General features: G+C 35.4%; 1 protein-coding gene across 2 annotated transcripts in view; it reads left to right on the plus strand.

Moving 5' to 3' along the window:
• The window catches only part of DBF4 (DBF4-CDC7 kinase regulatory subunit), a 28963-nt gene extending 14473 nt beyond the window's left edge, over window positions 1-14490 (plus strand). Inside the window, exons 7-12 of one of the 2 annotated variants that reach the window (XM_039472559.2) lie at window positions 226-262; window positions 1596-1641; window positions 4215-4343; window positions 5850-5964; window positions 9352-9476; window positions 12255-14490. In XM_039472559.2, the coding sequence (XP_039328493.2) occupies window positions 226-262; window positions 1596-1641; window positions 4215-4343; window positions 5850-5964; window positions 9352-9476; window positions 12255-13224 (1422 nt within the window). In that variant the 3' untranslated portion in view covers window positions 13225-14490. Of the gene's footprint in view, window positions 1-225; window positions 263-1595; window positions 1642-4214; window positions 4344-5849; window positions 5965-9351; window positions 9477-12254 lie in introns of those variants that run through there. The other variant, XM_074379363.1, reaches the window with a different exon arrangement.
• The last annotated feature ends 663 nt before the right edge of the window (window positions 14491-15153 follow it).

Genomic DNA, 15153 nt, shown 5'->3' on the forward strand with positions numbered 1-15153 from the left:
GTATTGTAAAACAGTTTTAATTACTGAATTCTACTCTAGTGGTTACAATCTTTAGTTCTTGCAGGATCGTTGTTTAATGTCTGAGTTTTTTTTTTAACAAAGCAAGAATATTCTTTGATATAGTACTTTTCTGCATGATTTTTTTTATCTTGAAGATATTGAGCAGTTGGATTTGCTGTTTTAACTGTACTTTCAAACCCAGTCTTTTCACTGTTTTTTTTTTAGGGGAAAAGAATTGGTACTGGTGCACAAAAAGCAAGAAGTAAGTATCTTCATATCTTTAAGTGTATTTGGTTTGATTTTGAAAAATCATAAAAGATCTTCTAAACTCATGTAAACCACCGTCTAAATGATTTATTCAGGGCTTTCTTGGTCTTTTTTAGAACATAGATCCTTAGTGAAGTTTGGTGAAGCCTGTGGACTGCATTCTCAGAATAGTGTTTTTAAAAAATTTTTTTAAATCATTAGACTACCAAGAAAATGAATTACATTAAAATTCAGTTATGAAAATGGTTTTTAATTATGAAAGAGTGATAACTTGCTTTTTTTTTTTTTTTGGACGGAGTTTTGCTCTTGTTGCCCGGGCTCTAGTGCAGTGGCACAATCTTGGCCCACTGCAACCTCCGCCTTCCAGGTTCAAGCGAGTCTCCTGCCTCAGCCTCCCAAGTAGCTGGGATTATAGGTGGGTGCCACCATGCCCAGCTAATTTTTTGTACTTTTAGTAGAGACGGGATTTCTACATGTTGGTGAAGCTGGTCTCAAACTCCCAACCTCAGGTGATTCGCCCACCTCAGCCTCCCAAAGTGCTGGCATTACAGGCATGAGCCACCGTGCCCAGCCTTGCTTTTTATTACATAGAACAGATTCTAGCAGTGAATCTAATTGCTACTGTCATTTTGAATTAATAAGCATAAAAAATGCTTTGCGAAATCTGTTCATTTCATAACTGATAGGAAAATTTGTGCTGTTTCTATTAGCACCAAAGTCACTTTTTTTGAAAGGGAGTCTTGCTCTGTCGCCAGCCTGGAGTGCAGTGGCACAGTCTCAGCTCACTGCAACCTTCACCTCCCAGGTTCAAGCAACTCTCCTGCCTCAGCCTCCCAAATAGGTGGGATTACCAGCGTCCACCACCATACCAGCTAATTTTTGCATTTCTAGTAGAAACGGGGTTTCACCATGTTGGGCAGGATGGTCTCAATCTCCTGACCTTGTGATCCACTCTCAGCATCCCAAAGTGCTGGGATTACAGGTGTGAGCCACCACGCCCAGTGATTTGTCACATTTATAATTGGAGGAAATGCTAAATTTCAGTTTGTGGTTAGTGAAAATAATAGTGTAGTTTTTCTCCTGTTATAATTTATGACCCTCCTGAATCCTATTCATATGAGGGTTCCATTTAGTTTAAGACTCTCAGAACATAGATCTTCTGTTATTTTTGGACATGAGGTGGTAATGGCAGTACCTCATCTGAGGCTTAGAACTTTAAAATGGATATGTAATTTTTTTGTTTGGGAGGGTTTTGTTTTGCCATAATGGTTTTATTTTTAAAAATTCCTGGATTTGCAAGTATCTAATATGTTTTTTATATTCTCAAGCAGGAAGACTCAAAAAGCCGTTCGTAAAAATAGAAGATATCAGCCAGTAAGTATCTAAGTCCAGTCTGTGTCATTTAAGTGCATAACTAAAGGGGAAAATTACCTAACTAGTTAGGCTAGCTCAATTAGTACTGTTAGGTTCCTTTGTGTTGGATTTACATTGTACTAAAGTGCGTGCAGCACAAGTTATCGAACGTAGCATGAATTCCTTTGTGCTCAAAGACTAAATTTAGTTTAAGTATGTTGTGGATGTCTCTGAAATAGCTGGTTTAGAAAAATCATGATGACATTTTTTAGTATTTAAAGTAATTCTCTGGCTAAATGCAGTACCACTACTTAAAGATTACTCCTGAATTTGTGAAAAAGAAATATATTAGATGCTTTTTAGAAATAGAAAATCTAAGTATAACATCTAACACAGTTGTTTTCCAAAACTCACCCTGAAGTATTTTAGGACAATTGTTGTTGTTGTTTGTTTTGATTTTTTTGAGATGGAGTATCACTCTGTCACCGAGGTTGGAGTGCAGTAGCATAATCCCGGTTCATTGCAACCTCTGCCCCAACAAGTTCAAACAATTTTCCTGCTTCCACCTCCCAAGTAGCTGGGATTACAGGTGCACACCACCATGCCCAGCAAATTTTTGTATTTTTAGTAGAAATGGGGTTTCACCTTGTTGGCCAGGCTGATCTCTAACTCCTGACCTCATGTGACCCTCCAGCCTCGGCCTCCCAAAGTGCTGGGATTACAGGCATAAGCCACCATGCCCAGCCATATAGGATAATCTTAAGACTACGGATATACATAGACCTGCCGTGAGAGAATTAGGTTACTTTCTTTTTTCTTTCCATTTACTTATTTAGATGTGTGGTTAATTCTCTTTGGTACTCACACTGAGGTGACAAAAATTGTATTGAAAGCTTCTTTTTATGAAATATGTTGCTATGAAGAAAAAACTGCAACTGAAAAGGAGGCCTAGAGAAGACACTAGTACACAAAAGGATATCCCATGTTCATGAATTGGAAGACATAATATTGTTAAGATGTTAATACCACCCAAAGTGACCTGCAGATTCAGTGCATTCTCTGTCAAAAATCAAAAGATGTTTTTTGCAGAAATAATAAAAACGTGTCCTAGAATTTGTATGGAATCACAACAGATGCCACATACCCAAGACAGTCGTTAAAAAGAACAGCAAAGTAGGACGTATACACTTCCTGATTTCAAAACTTACTGTAATGCTACAGTAATCAGAACAATTTGGTACTGGAATAAAGACATATAAACCAATGGAATAGAATAGAGAGCCTGTAAAAAAACCATCACACCTATGGGCAAATGATTTTCAGCAATGGTATGAAGATCATTTAATGGAGCAAGGACAGTCTTTTTAACAGTGTTGAGAAAACTAGATATACACATGCAAAAGAATGGCATTAGACTCCTGCCTTATATCATATGCAAAAATTAACTCAGAATGGACCAAAGACCTAAAATGATAAAACTCTTAGAAGAGAACATAGGGGAAAAGCTTCATGACATTGGATTTTCAGTGCTTTCCTGGATATGACACCAAAAATAAAGACAAAAGATAAGTAATCAAATTGGTCTATATCAAAAATACAAAATTTCTGTGCCTAACGGGAAATAACAGTAAAAAGGCAACCCAAAGAATGAAAGAAGATACTGCAAGTCATATTCTCTTCTTTTTTTTATTTCAGCTTTCTCAGGTTGAAGAAGTCATATATCTAATAAAGGTTTTAATATTTAGAATATATAAAGAATTACAACTCAACAAAAAATAACCCTATTTTTAAAATGGGCAAAGCACTGAATAGACATTTCTCCAAAGATGATATACAAATAGCCAATAAGCTTATGAAAAGATGCTCAATATTACTAATCATTAGGGAATTGCAATTCTAAACTACAGTGAGATACCACTTTACATTGTTTAGGATGGCTCCTACTAAAAAGGCCACAGCAGCCAAAAAGTGAAAGTAAACCAAGCCCATCAGCAAAGGAATACATAAACAATATGTGGAATATGTGTACACACAGTCAATGGAATATTATTCATCCTTAAAAAGGAAAGAAATTCTGACACATGCAACATGGATAAACCTTTGGACATTATGCTAAGTGAAATAAGAGGAAAAATACTGCATAATTCCACTCATGAAGCACCTACATTAGTCGAATAAATAGCAGGAAGTAGAATGGTGGTTGTCAGGAGCTATGGAGAAAAAGGATAGTTGGGAAGTTACTGTTTGATAGGTACAGAGTTTCAGTTTTTGCAAGATGAAAATACATCATCTTGCAAAAGATGACCAATAGCAATGATGGTACCCCACAGCATTATGAATACTTAATCCTACTGAATTATACACTTAAAATAGTTAAGGTAGTAAATTTTATGTGTATTTTGCCACAGTTTTAAAAATGTGTAAATGTTAAAAATATTAGGCCTAGAAATTGGATTTTTGAAGGGGGAAGCCTAAATGATTTCTGTTGTTTATTTCAGATTCCCCTGAATTATGTGATTTTGAAATATAAAACTTTAAATTTTGTTTTCTTTCATCATAAAGAATCTCATGTATTTTGTCTTTTTATTTTTTAGATGTTATAGGCCATTTTATCTTCAGCTGACCAATATGCCTTTTATAAATTATTCTATTCAGAAGCCCTGCAGTCCATTTGATGTAGAAAAGCCATCTAGTATGCAAAAGCAAACTCAGGTGAAACTAAGGTTTGTTTGAATCTTTACTTTTGGATGGACTATTCAGAATGTCATCTCAATTTTTCTTTATAAAGATTTGAAATAGTTTGGTTTATGCCCTAGTAGTTTTTTGTGTTTGTAATTACTATTCTGATTACTTTTCCCTCTGTATATTTTTAATCTCTCTACACTAGATTCGAATTCTGAATCTGTTTAGATGGAGGTAGGGAGGGCCTTAAAATATTTGTAAATAATGAAAATGTGTAGTTTTCAATCTTAAATTGAAATATTTAATTAAATCTTAATATTTCAATCTTAAATGATTGAAATATTCTCGGAATATTCATTAAATCTTAGTTTGCTTCTTAACATATTATAAAGAAATAAGATTCTGGATATCAGCCCCTTGTCAGATGGGTAGACTGCAAAAATTTTTTCCCATTCTGTTGATTGCCGATTTACTCTACTGACAAGGGGCTGATAGCCAGAATCTACAAAGAACTAAAACAGATCTACAAGAAAAAAAACAAACAAGCCCATTCAAAACTGAGTGAAGGATATGAACAGATACTTTACAAAAGAAGACATACAGGAGGCCAACAAACATATGAAAAAATGCTCATCATCACTGGTCATTAGAGAAATGCAAATCAAAACCACATTGAGATACCATCTCACACCAGTTAGAATGGCGATCATTAAAAAATCTGGAAACAACAGATGCTGGAGAGGATGTGGAGAAATAGGAACACTTTTACACTGTTGGTGGCAATGTAAATTAATTCAACCATTGTGGAAGACAGTGTGGCGATTCCTCAAGGACCTAAAGATAGAAATCCCATTTGACCCAGCAATCCCATTACTGGGTATATATCCAAAGGATTATAAATCATTCTACTATAAGGACACGTGCACACGAATGTTCATTGCAGCACTGTTTACAATAGCAAAGACCTGGAACCAACCCAAATGCCCAACGATGATAGACTGGATAGGGAAAATGTGGTACATATACACCATGGAATATTACGCAGCCATCAAAAACGATGAGTTCATGTCCTTTGTAGGGACATGGATGAACCTGGAAACCATCATTCTCAGCAAACTGACACAAGAGCAGAAAATCAAACACCGCATATTCTCACTCATAGGCGGGTGTTGAACAATGAGATCACATGGACACAGGGAGGGGAGCACTACACACTGGGGTCCATTGGGGGGAAATGGGGGAGTAATGGGAGGTGGGGAGGTGGGAAGAGATAGCATGGGGAGAAATGACAGATACAGGTGAGGGGACGGAAGGCAGCAAAGCACACTGCCAGGTGTGTACCTATGCAACACTCTTGCATGTTCATCACATGTACCCCAAAACCTAAAATGCAATAAAAAAAAAAATATATATGATTAAAAGTACTTGCTGATATAAGTCTCTGTAAATTATGCAGATTCTGTGTGTGATTGTTTAGGACAAAAAAATTTTAAAAGTTATTCCTTAGGTTCAGCAGTTAATTCTTTACCATGTATTTCTGTCATCAGAATCCAAATGGATGGTGATAAATATGGTGGAACCTCAGTTCAACTCCAGTTGAAAGAGAAGAAGAAAAAAGGATATTGTGAATGTTGCTTGCAGAAATACGAGGATCTAGAAACTGTAAATGTGATTTTATATTTTGGGAACTTGTTTCAAAAACTGTAATACTTGTGTTTTAAATTTTAGCTTGTTCTAATAGAGACTTTACATTTTAAGAACTCAAGGGGAAAATGAGTATTGAAAATTACTTTTATTCAACAAATACTTACTAAGCACCTGCTACATACTGATCACTACTCTGGGCAAACAGCATTGAACAAAACACACTTAATTTCTTACCCTTGTGAAGATTATATTCTGTGGGATGAGGGTTGGGTAGGGGTGGAGATAATAAAAAGGATAGAGAGAATATTAGATCAGTGCTATGAAAAAACGTAACATAGGAATGGGCATGTTAGTATTTAACCTAGACAAGGAACACCTAACTGATGAGGTGACATTTGAGATCTGAGAAAAGTGAAGTAATGAGACCTGGATATTGAGATAAGCAAGTGCAAAAGTCCCAATTTAAGATGATTGATGAGATCAAGGAATAAATATTGGTGGTTCAGAGTAAGTGGTAGTAGAAATGCTGAAACATGGTCAGATTGTGGATATGTTTTAAAGGTGGGACCAAGAAGATTTGCCAATGGATTGGATGTTGCAAGCAAGGGAAAATGGTAGTCCAATGGTTACTATAGGATTTTGAACCTGAGCAGTTTTTAAAAAGGCCTTATTTATAATGGGAAGAGAAGAGTTGAAAGAAGTAAAGACAGTTCATCAAGGTAGCAGAAAGAAATAGAAGAGTTGGAAAGGGTATATAGGATGAAGATGGGGGAAATATTATAGTTTGTAAACTGATTAAAAGAGCAACAGCTATGGATTCAAGCCGCCCAGGTTTGAATGCTGGCTTCCTGTCTATTTGACCTTGGACAGTGTTTGGCACATAGTAAGTGCTTATTGTTAGCTGTTACTTGAATTTTTTTAAGTAATAGGTTTGTTTTGGTGTTTGGTTTGGTTTTGGTAAAAGATGGAGGGAAAGTTAAGGAGAAAGAATAATACTTGATAATAATACTGTCTTCAGACTCTGAATTGAAGTTTGTTTTACACGCCAAAATATATTAGTGTTTTGTGTCAGTTTTTGTTTTTTTTTGTAATAAGTGAGAAAACTATAGTTAGTCTAAAATTGCTTTTAATCAGAAGCTAAAGTATCTCAGAAATATTTTCCCTTTCTGGAAATCATTTTGAAAATTAAAATTCAGGTTGGTCCAGAAGTTTTACTTTGCTGGTATAGCAACAAAATAATCTAGAATGGATACTTAATTTAGTGCTCAGAAAATGTTGAGGCTGAAAAATGAAAAAAATGTTGACTGGTTGCCACAAAGAAGGAAAATTAGTGAAAGCAGATGTTGGGATTAGAGGTTGGGATTGAAATTTAAGATAATGTTTTTAGTTTTCATTTGTATCTTTCTAAGTTGCTAAGAGTAAAGAAATTTTTTTTGAATGTTAGGTTTCACAGTGATTCAATTCCACTTGTATCAGGGGATTCAATTAACAAATATGTTTGAGTACTGAAGATAAAGCAACAAATAAGGTGGACATCCCTACCCTTATACACCTTATGGTCTGGCAAAGTACATAGAAAATAAGTGTTTGCAAATGTGATGACTGTCACAAAAGTAAAGTATGAAGTGCAATGGGAATAAATAATGAAGTTATCTAAAGCAGAATGAGGGTCCCAAAAGGCCCAACTGAGCACAAGTGACTTCTAAATTAAGACTTTAAGGATGAATGAGAAGAACTTAATGGAAATTAGAGGGGAACTAAATAAAAGTTGGAAATTTTTCCTTCCTAGAACATTGGTAGACTGAATCAAAGCTTACAAATTTGATGTTTCCTTTTAAACTTTAATAATTGCTTATTTTTATTACTGGGCATATGTAATTTGTGTGGTAAAGCTTGCAAGTAAGGAAGAAATACATGTGTATTCTAGGATGCATTGTGTTTTTTTGAGACCACTGGAGATGTTTTTAGAAATAAATCATCAAAATGTAAAACTGCATGAAACTAGGGATACAGAAATTAGATCTTTTCTGATCATCTGGAGGCAAGCTTCTAAGTACAATTCCCTGATCAGCTGATAGACAAATGATAGAGTTGGGCTGGAGATTCCACCTATTCTAAAGGAACTTTGTTTCCTATGAATTTTATCTTGCTGTGAACACGTTTACTTTTGGTTTTGACCAATTTTTTTTTTTTTTTTTTCGAAATGGAGTCTTGCTCTCTCACCTAGGCTGGAGTACAGTGGCTCAGTCTCAGCTCACTGTAACCTCTGCCTCCCAGGTTCCAGAGGTTCTCCTGCCTCAGCACCCCCAGTAGCTGGGAATACAGGCATGGGCTACCACGCCTGGCTACTTTTTGTATTTTTATTAGTGACAGGATATCACCATGTTGCCCAGGCTGGGATCTCAAACTCTTGACTTTAGGTGATCTGCCTTTCTCGACCTCCCAGAGTGCTGGGATCACAGGCGTGAGCCACCGCACCTGGCGGTTTTGACTGTTCTTAAGGATAAGAGAATAACTTCTGTATACTCTGTTATGAGCATGGGTAATTGAAATCACTTGTTTCATTGATCATTCTCAAATGTGTTCTTCAATTATGAATCTTGGCTTTTTTAATACTCCATAGTACTTAATTGTGGTTCCTGTGTTTAATCTACTTTCTGGATTCTTGCATGTTAACTTACATGTCATTAATTTTCTATAAGTCCTGCCTTACTTAGTGGTAACTGCCTAAAGACAAAGTAATAGAGGGAAGCGTGTTTTCCAAAATGTTACTGTTGTATCTTTCCATCTGTATCTTCTTTTTTTTAAGATGGAGTCTCACTCTGTTCCCCAGGCTAGAGTGCAGTGGTGCCATCTCAGTTCACTGCAACCTGTGCCTCCCAGGTTTAAGTGAATCCCCTGCCTCAGCCTACTGAGTAGCTGGTACTACAGGCATGTACCACCATACCTGGCTGATTTTTTTTTTTTTTTTTTTTTTTTTTTTTTTTTTTTCGTATTTTAATGGAGGCAGGGTTTCACCATGTTGGCCAAGCTGGTCTTGGACTCCTGACCTCAGCTGATTTTCTAGGCTCAGCCTCCCAAACTTCTGGGATTACAGGCATGAGCCACTGTGCCCAACCTGTGTTTTTGTTTTCTGACATAGTTCATTCTTTTCAGTTCCATTGTAGCTACAAATTAGTACTTGTCTTTTCTCACTGAAGACAAAAATCCAAAGTAGTTTTACTGGTTTCTCAGAAGCGACTTTTATTTTAAACGTCTTTTGAAGTCAGTAAAGATATTATCTTTGGACTAGTTATTGGAAACCTAATTTTAGGGGCATGAGAATGTTAAAAAACCTTAATAAAAAGGCATCTCTTGGTTTTAAAATACAGTTTTTAATACATGTTTTTAATTTTGTTTTAGCACCTTCTAAGTGAGCAACACAGAAACTTTGCACAGAGTAACCGCTATCAAGTTGTTGATGATATTGTATCTAAGTTAGTTTTTGACTTTGTGGAATGTGAAAAGGACACACCTAAAAAGAAAAGGTAATGTTATCAACCTAAGTTTTAAATTACACTAGAAGGCTGGGTGCGGTGGCTTATGCTTGTAATCCCAGCACTTTGGGAGGATCACCTGAGGTCAGGAGTTGGAGACCAGCATGGCCAACATGGCGAAGCCCTGTCTCTACTTAAAAAAAAAAAAAAAATGCAGAAATTAGCCGGGTGTGGTGGTGTAAACCTGTAATCCCAGCTACTTGGGAGACTGAGGCAGGAGAATCGCTAGAATCTGGGAGGTAGAAGTTGCAGTGAGCCAAGCAAGATTGTGTCATTGCACTCCAGCCTGGGTGACAGTGAGACTCCATCTAAAAAATACATACATACATAAATAAATTATACTAGAATATTAAACTATTTTATTAAACTAAAAATAAACACAGTATGCCTGTTCTTAGAAGGAATATGTATTTTCAGGATGTAAATATGGTTAAGAACCGGTAACTTCTTCCCTTCCCTTTTCCCCTACTATCAACGATGCTTACCTTAGACTACTTTTAGTTCCATTCTTTTTTTCTTTTTATCTAAAATTTTTTCTTTTGTAAATTTTTTGTTTTATTTTGAGACAGAGTCTCGCTGTATCACCGAGGCTGGCCTGCTGTTGCATTCTCTCAGCTCACTACAACTTCTGCCTCCCAGGTACAAGAGATTCTCCTGTCTCAGCCTCCTGAGGAGTTAGGATTACAGGCATATGCCACTACACTCCACTAATTAGTTTCATTCTTGACATTGTAGTTTAGAAGGAGTTGATAGACTTTTCCCATAAAGAGCCAGATATTTGCTATTTTAGGTTTTGTGAGCCGTAAGATCTCTGTTACAACTAATTAGCTTTTTTATTGCACAATGTATATGGCTGTATTTCTTTACAATTTTATTTGGAAAAATAGACTGTAGTCTAGATTTTGGCAACAGACTATGTAGTTCATCTACTCCTGTTGTAGAACCATAAAGTTTACCATTTATTCAGACTAAAAAGTTTTATCAAACTTTAAGGTAATATTAAGGTGTTTGAAGAAACCTGCCTTCGCTTGCCTCTTAGGTTTTTATACTTTCATGAAATATGTTTACCTGACCTTTGTGATGGGTATATTTACTGAAGATACTGACAGGACTTTTAATTGTGAATACAGTACTGCCCAGTGTACACTGTGTATAGACAAAAATTATCCTGATTAGATTATTCCCATAAACTGACAAAGAAATGCTTTCCTATGAATATACCCTAGAGGTGGTGATAACTCATTAAGTTAGTCTTTATTTTTAGACTACTCTTACTTAAGGCATAAAGAAGATTAGAAATGTGATACCAAGATACAGCTTCTGAAAATTAACTAGAAAGTTTTTTGACTTCAGGTAGAAGAGTTCTTAAATCCCATATTTCTCTGACATTCAGAATAGTTTCATGACTGACTTAATATGGATTTGAAGAGGAGTTATATTTCCAACTATTGAAATTTTGTGAGCTACTGTGGCTGGGTTTGGTGGCTCACACCTGTAGTCCTGGCGCTTTGAGAGGCCAAGGTGGGCAGATCACTTGAGGCCAGAAGTTCCAGACCAGCCTGGCCAACATGGTGAAAGCCCATTTCTACTGAAAAAAAATAGTGGTGACACATGCTTGTAATCCCAGCTATTCAGGAGTCTGAGGCACAAAAATCACTTGAACCTGAGAAGTGGAGGTTGCAGTAAGTTGAGATCAGGCCACTACACTCTAGCCTGGGTTACAGAGAGACTTTTTCTCAAAAAAACAAAATAAAACAAAACTACGTGGGCTACTCTAAAAATTTATAGTTTTCTAAAAACTCTGTAGCAAAATTCTGAACTAGTCATTTATTATTATAATTTATAAACTGGTTGTTCCTTAATTGTCTTATTTTTATGTGCACTAATTTTACTTCTGTTGGCAAGTCTCCTAAACATCTTGGACTAAAAAACCATATTAGATTTGTTTTCATTTTTTTACTGCCCATTTGTTGAAAGAGAATTGTAAATAAGTGTGTAAACAAGATAAATATAAAAGAAAATTCTGGTTGAAAGGGCAGGAACAATTATATGTTTCTCACAGTTAATCTGTGACATAGAACATAAAATATAATTGGTGAGCTATTAACTTTTCCTCTAATTGTATGTTATTTAGGGTTGTCTAAAACAAACTGGCATTTCAGGGATATCAAGATGCTCTATGAAGAAAAGAATTTTAGGTTAAATATGTGTGAAGCTTAGTTACAACTTTGTCACCTTTGAAAGTATAAAGATACTGAGTTGATAGCTCACTTTGATATTAAATATTCTTAAATGTAAATTTAAAATATATGTTTTTGCCACAGATTTCCCAGTAAATACTTATTCTCCACATTGCTGAGTAAAATGTGCATTAATATAATTCAAAGCACAGAAGTTACAAAAGTGTTCAGAATAAGACAGCAAAATTAGGAGCAGGCTCAAATCCCTTTACTATTATTTTTCTTTCGTTTATGGGGTTTTAATTTTAAATGCCAAAATTCAGGATATTGGTTATCTCTGGGAGGGAGGCAAAGAATGTAGAAGAGAAGAGAGGTACACTAGAGTTTTCACCTACATATGAAAAATTGTATTACTTTAAAAACAGTTCAAGTAAATTTAGCAAAATGTTAAGATGATTGTATTTTTTGTAATATTTTCTAAGTTAAATAGGTTTCTTAAAGATTATGCAATGTTTTTACTAATTTCTAACCAAGGAATTTGTTTTGATAGCAATTATTTTAATATTTTTCTTTTATTTTTCCTATAAAGAATAAAATACAATGTTGGATCCCTTTCACCTGTTTCTGCAAATGCCCTGAAAAAGACTGAAGAAAAAGAAAAAGTGGAATTGCAACATACTCAGAAAGATTGCTGGAAAGATGATATACAGGCAGTGGAGCAGAATTTCCTGTATAGAGAGACCCAGGAAACAGAAAAAAAGCCTGTGTTTATTTCGGAGCCTAACCCCCACCCTTCAAATGAATTGAGAGGGCTTAATGAGAAAACGACCAATAAATGTTCTATGTTAAATACAGCTGGAAATGACATAAGACAGAATTTTACACAGCTACCTCTACATAAAAACAAACAGGAATGCGTTCTTGACATTTCTGAACACACATTAAGTGAAAATGACTTGGAAGTACTAAGGGTAGATCACAATCAATGTAATGTACAGACATCTGCACATGTTTCTGACTTCAATACAGATAGCACATCTCAACCAAAACAAAACTCAGATACTTTGCTTTTTCCAGCAAAGGATCTCAAGGAAAAGGACCTTCATTCAGTATTTGCTCATGATTCTTGCCTGATAACCATAAACAGTTCACAAGAGCACCTAACTGCTCAGGCAAAGGCTCCATCCCATACTTCTCCTGAGGAACCCAATAAATGTGACATCAAGAATATGGATAGTTTACCTTGTGGTAAAATACATCGAAAAGTGAAAATATTGTTAGGACGAAATAGAAAAGAAAATCTGGAACCAAATGCTGAATTTGATAAAAGAACTGAATTTATTACCCAAGAAGAAAACAAAATTTGTAGTTCACCGGTACAGTCTTTACTAGACTTGTTTCAGACTAGTGAAGAGAAATCAGAATTTTTGGGTTTCACAAGCTACTCTGAAAACAGTAGTATATGCAATGTTTTAGATATTTGGGAAGAGGAAAATTCAAACAATCTGTTGACAATGTTTTTCTCTTCACCTTCAACTTCTACATTTACTGGCTTTTAGACTTTAAAACATGCATACTTTTCAGAAGTGATAAGGATCATATTCTTGAAATTTTTATACGTATGTATGGAAATTCTTAGGATTTTTTTTCTACAACTTTGTTTATAGAACCAAATGTAAATATTAAAAAGTAATGTTTACAGTTTTCTACAGAATTGAATGCCTGTTACAGAAAAATTACAGAATAAACTTGTGACTGGTGTTTTGCATAATATGTATGTTCACAATTGTTTCCTGAGATTTACAGTGAATAATAATTTGCTTTGTCACTAAAAACCAGTACCAAGTGAAATTTGGGGAATATCAAATTTAGCATTATACATTTGGATATTCTAGTTGTGTCTATTGTAAATTTAAAAAGATTCTCAGGATATCATGACATTGCCTTGAAAATCCCAAATTCCATGCAGAATGAGAAATACATTTCTTGTTTTAAATTCTGGAAATAATCAGAAATATTGACACTTGAGGATCACTGGTGGACTATGCTAGTATTTTGGGGCTGCGTAATTATGTGTAGGGGTAACTAGAAGCCATGAAGGAAAGACTTAACCAGGCTACCAAATGGAATGTAATTTATCTGCTATTTTTAATTATTTACCTTTGTAAATAACTTTGAGAATATTCCAAAGTTGACTCTGCCCCCTAATTTGGTAGGAGATGAAAGAGAAAGGAATGACATTGAATTATATACGAGGATTTCCTTGATCAGGCACTTATTTATACAATAATTTGAAGAAGCGAAAATTCAAATATAAGAAATTTCCATTTCAATCTGGAGATAAGGCATTTATTTGCCTTTGAGCATGTTCTTGTAGGAGTAAGACTACCATCAGTGACATTCAGTTGGCGCTATTGCATAATACGTGAATATATTGTCGCTAAAAATTAAGTTGGGTTACTAGTCTTAATTTTTTAAAATACATGATTCTCAGTATAGGACTAGTTCTTACACTTTTCCTGCATATATTATTTTGACCATTTGGACAATATCATTGAATACTGGCTTTTTAACAGCTTTATTTTTCATGCCAATACCTTAAGTAGGCTCAATGAGAGTTTACAGTGCCTACAAGCAAACCGTGTTTTCATTGTAAATTATTGTTGCATTTTCTGTCACAAATACATGTATGTTATGTGTAAATATAAAGTTTCATAGACAACCTTTGAAAAATCTAAATGGAACTTGGAGATTTATTTGCAGATTTCCCTTCAATAATTTGTATTCCCCAAATTTTCTGAATAACTAAAAGATACGCAAACTCACTGTATGATCCTCTGACTTTAAGAGTAACAGCGTCTTCAATTTGCAGTGGTACTCTTTACCGCACAATTGCTTGGCATCATTTTACATTAAGTTGTATTTACTGAGGAGAAAAAGTTTGAACCCTCTAGTAGTTAAAGTTGTTAAACTATTTTGACACTTTGAATATTAGACTTTTAGAACACCACATGGTCTTCATAATGAGTATTCAGCTTTTTTCAAGTGCTTAAATTTCAGTTTATTTGGAATAATGCTATAAATTATAGTAGGACCACATAGAGTTTGTATGGATTGTACTATGCATGTTATCTGCAGCAAGTAACATGACATGGCAATGAGAGTGCATCTTCCTAGAGGTAGGAGTACTTTTTCCTGGTTTTTAACCAAGGCTGTTTTGCCTTTGTTGTTGTTTGATACTAGGTCTCTCTCTTCTCCAGGTCTGTTTACCATGGTACAATCGGCTCATTGTGGCCTCAGACTCCTGGGCTTAGCCAGGCACTGGGGCTTATGCCTGTAATCCCAACACTTTGGGAAGCTGAAACAGGAGGATCACTTGTGATCAGGAGTTCAAGGTCAGCCTGGGCAGCATAGCTAAACTTTACTTTTACAAAAAAAAAAGGCGGTGGGGGGGGGGGTGTGGTGGCAAGTGCCTGGAGCTCCAGCTA

The sequence above is a fragment of the Saimiri boliviensis genome, chromosome 10 (assembly GCF_048565385.1).
Source record: "Saimiri boliviensis isolate mSaiBol1 chromosome 10, mSaiBol1.pri, whole genome shotgun sequence".
Taxonomy (NCBI): Eukaryota; Metazoa; Chordata; class Mammalia; order Primates; family Cebidae; genus Saimiri; species Saimiri boliviensis.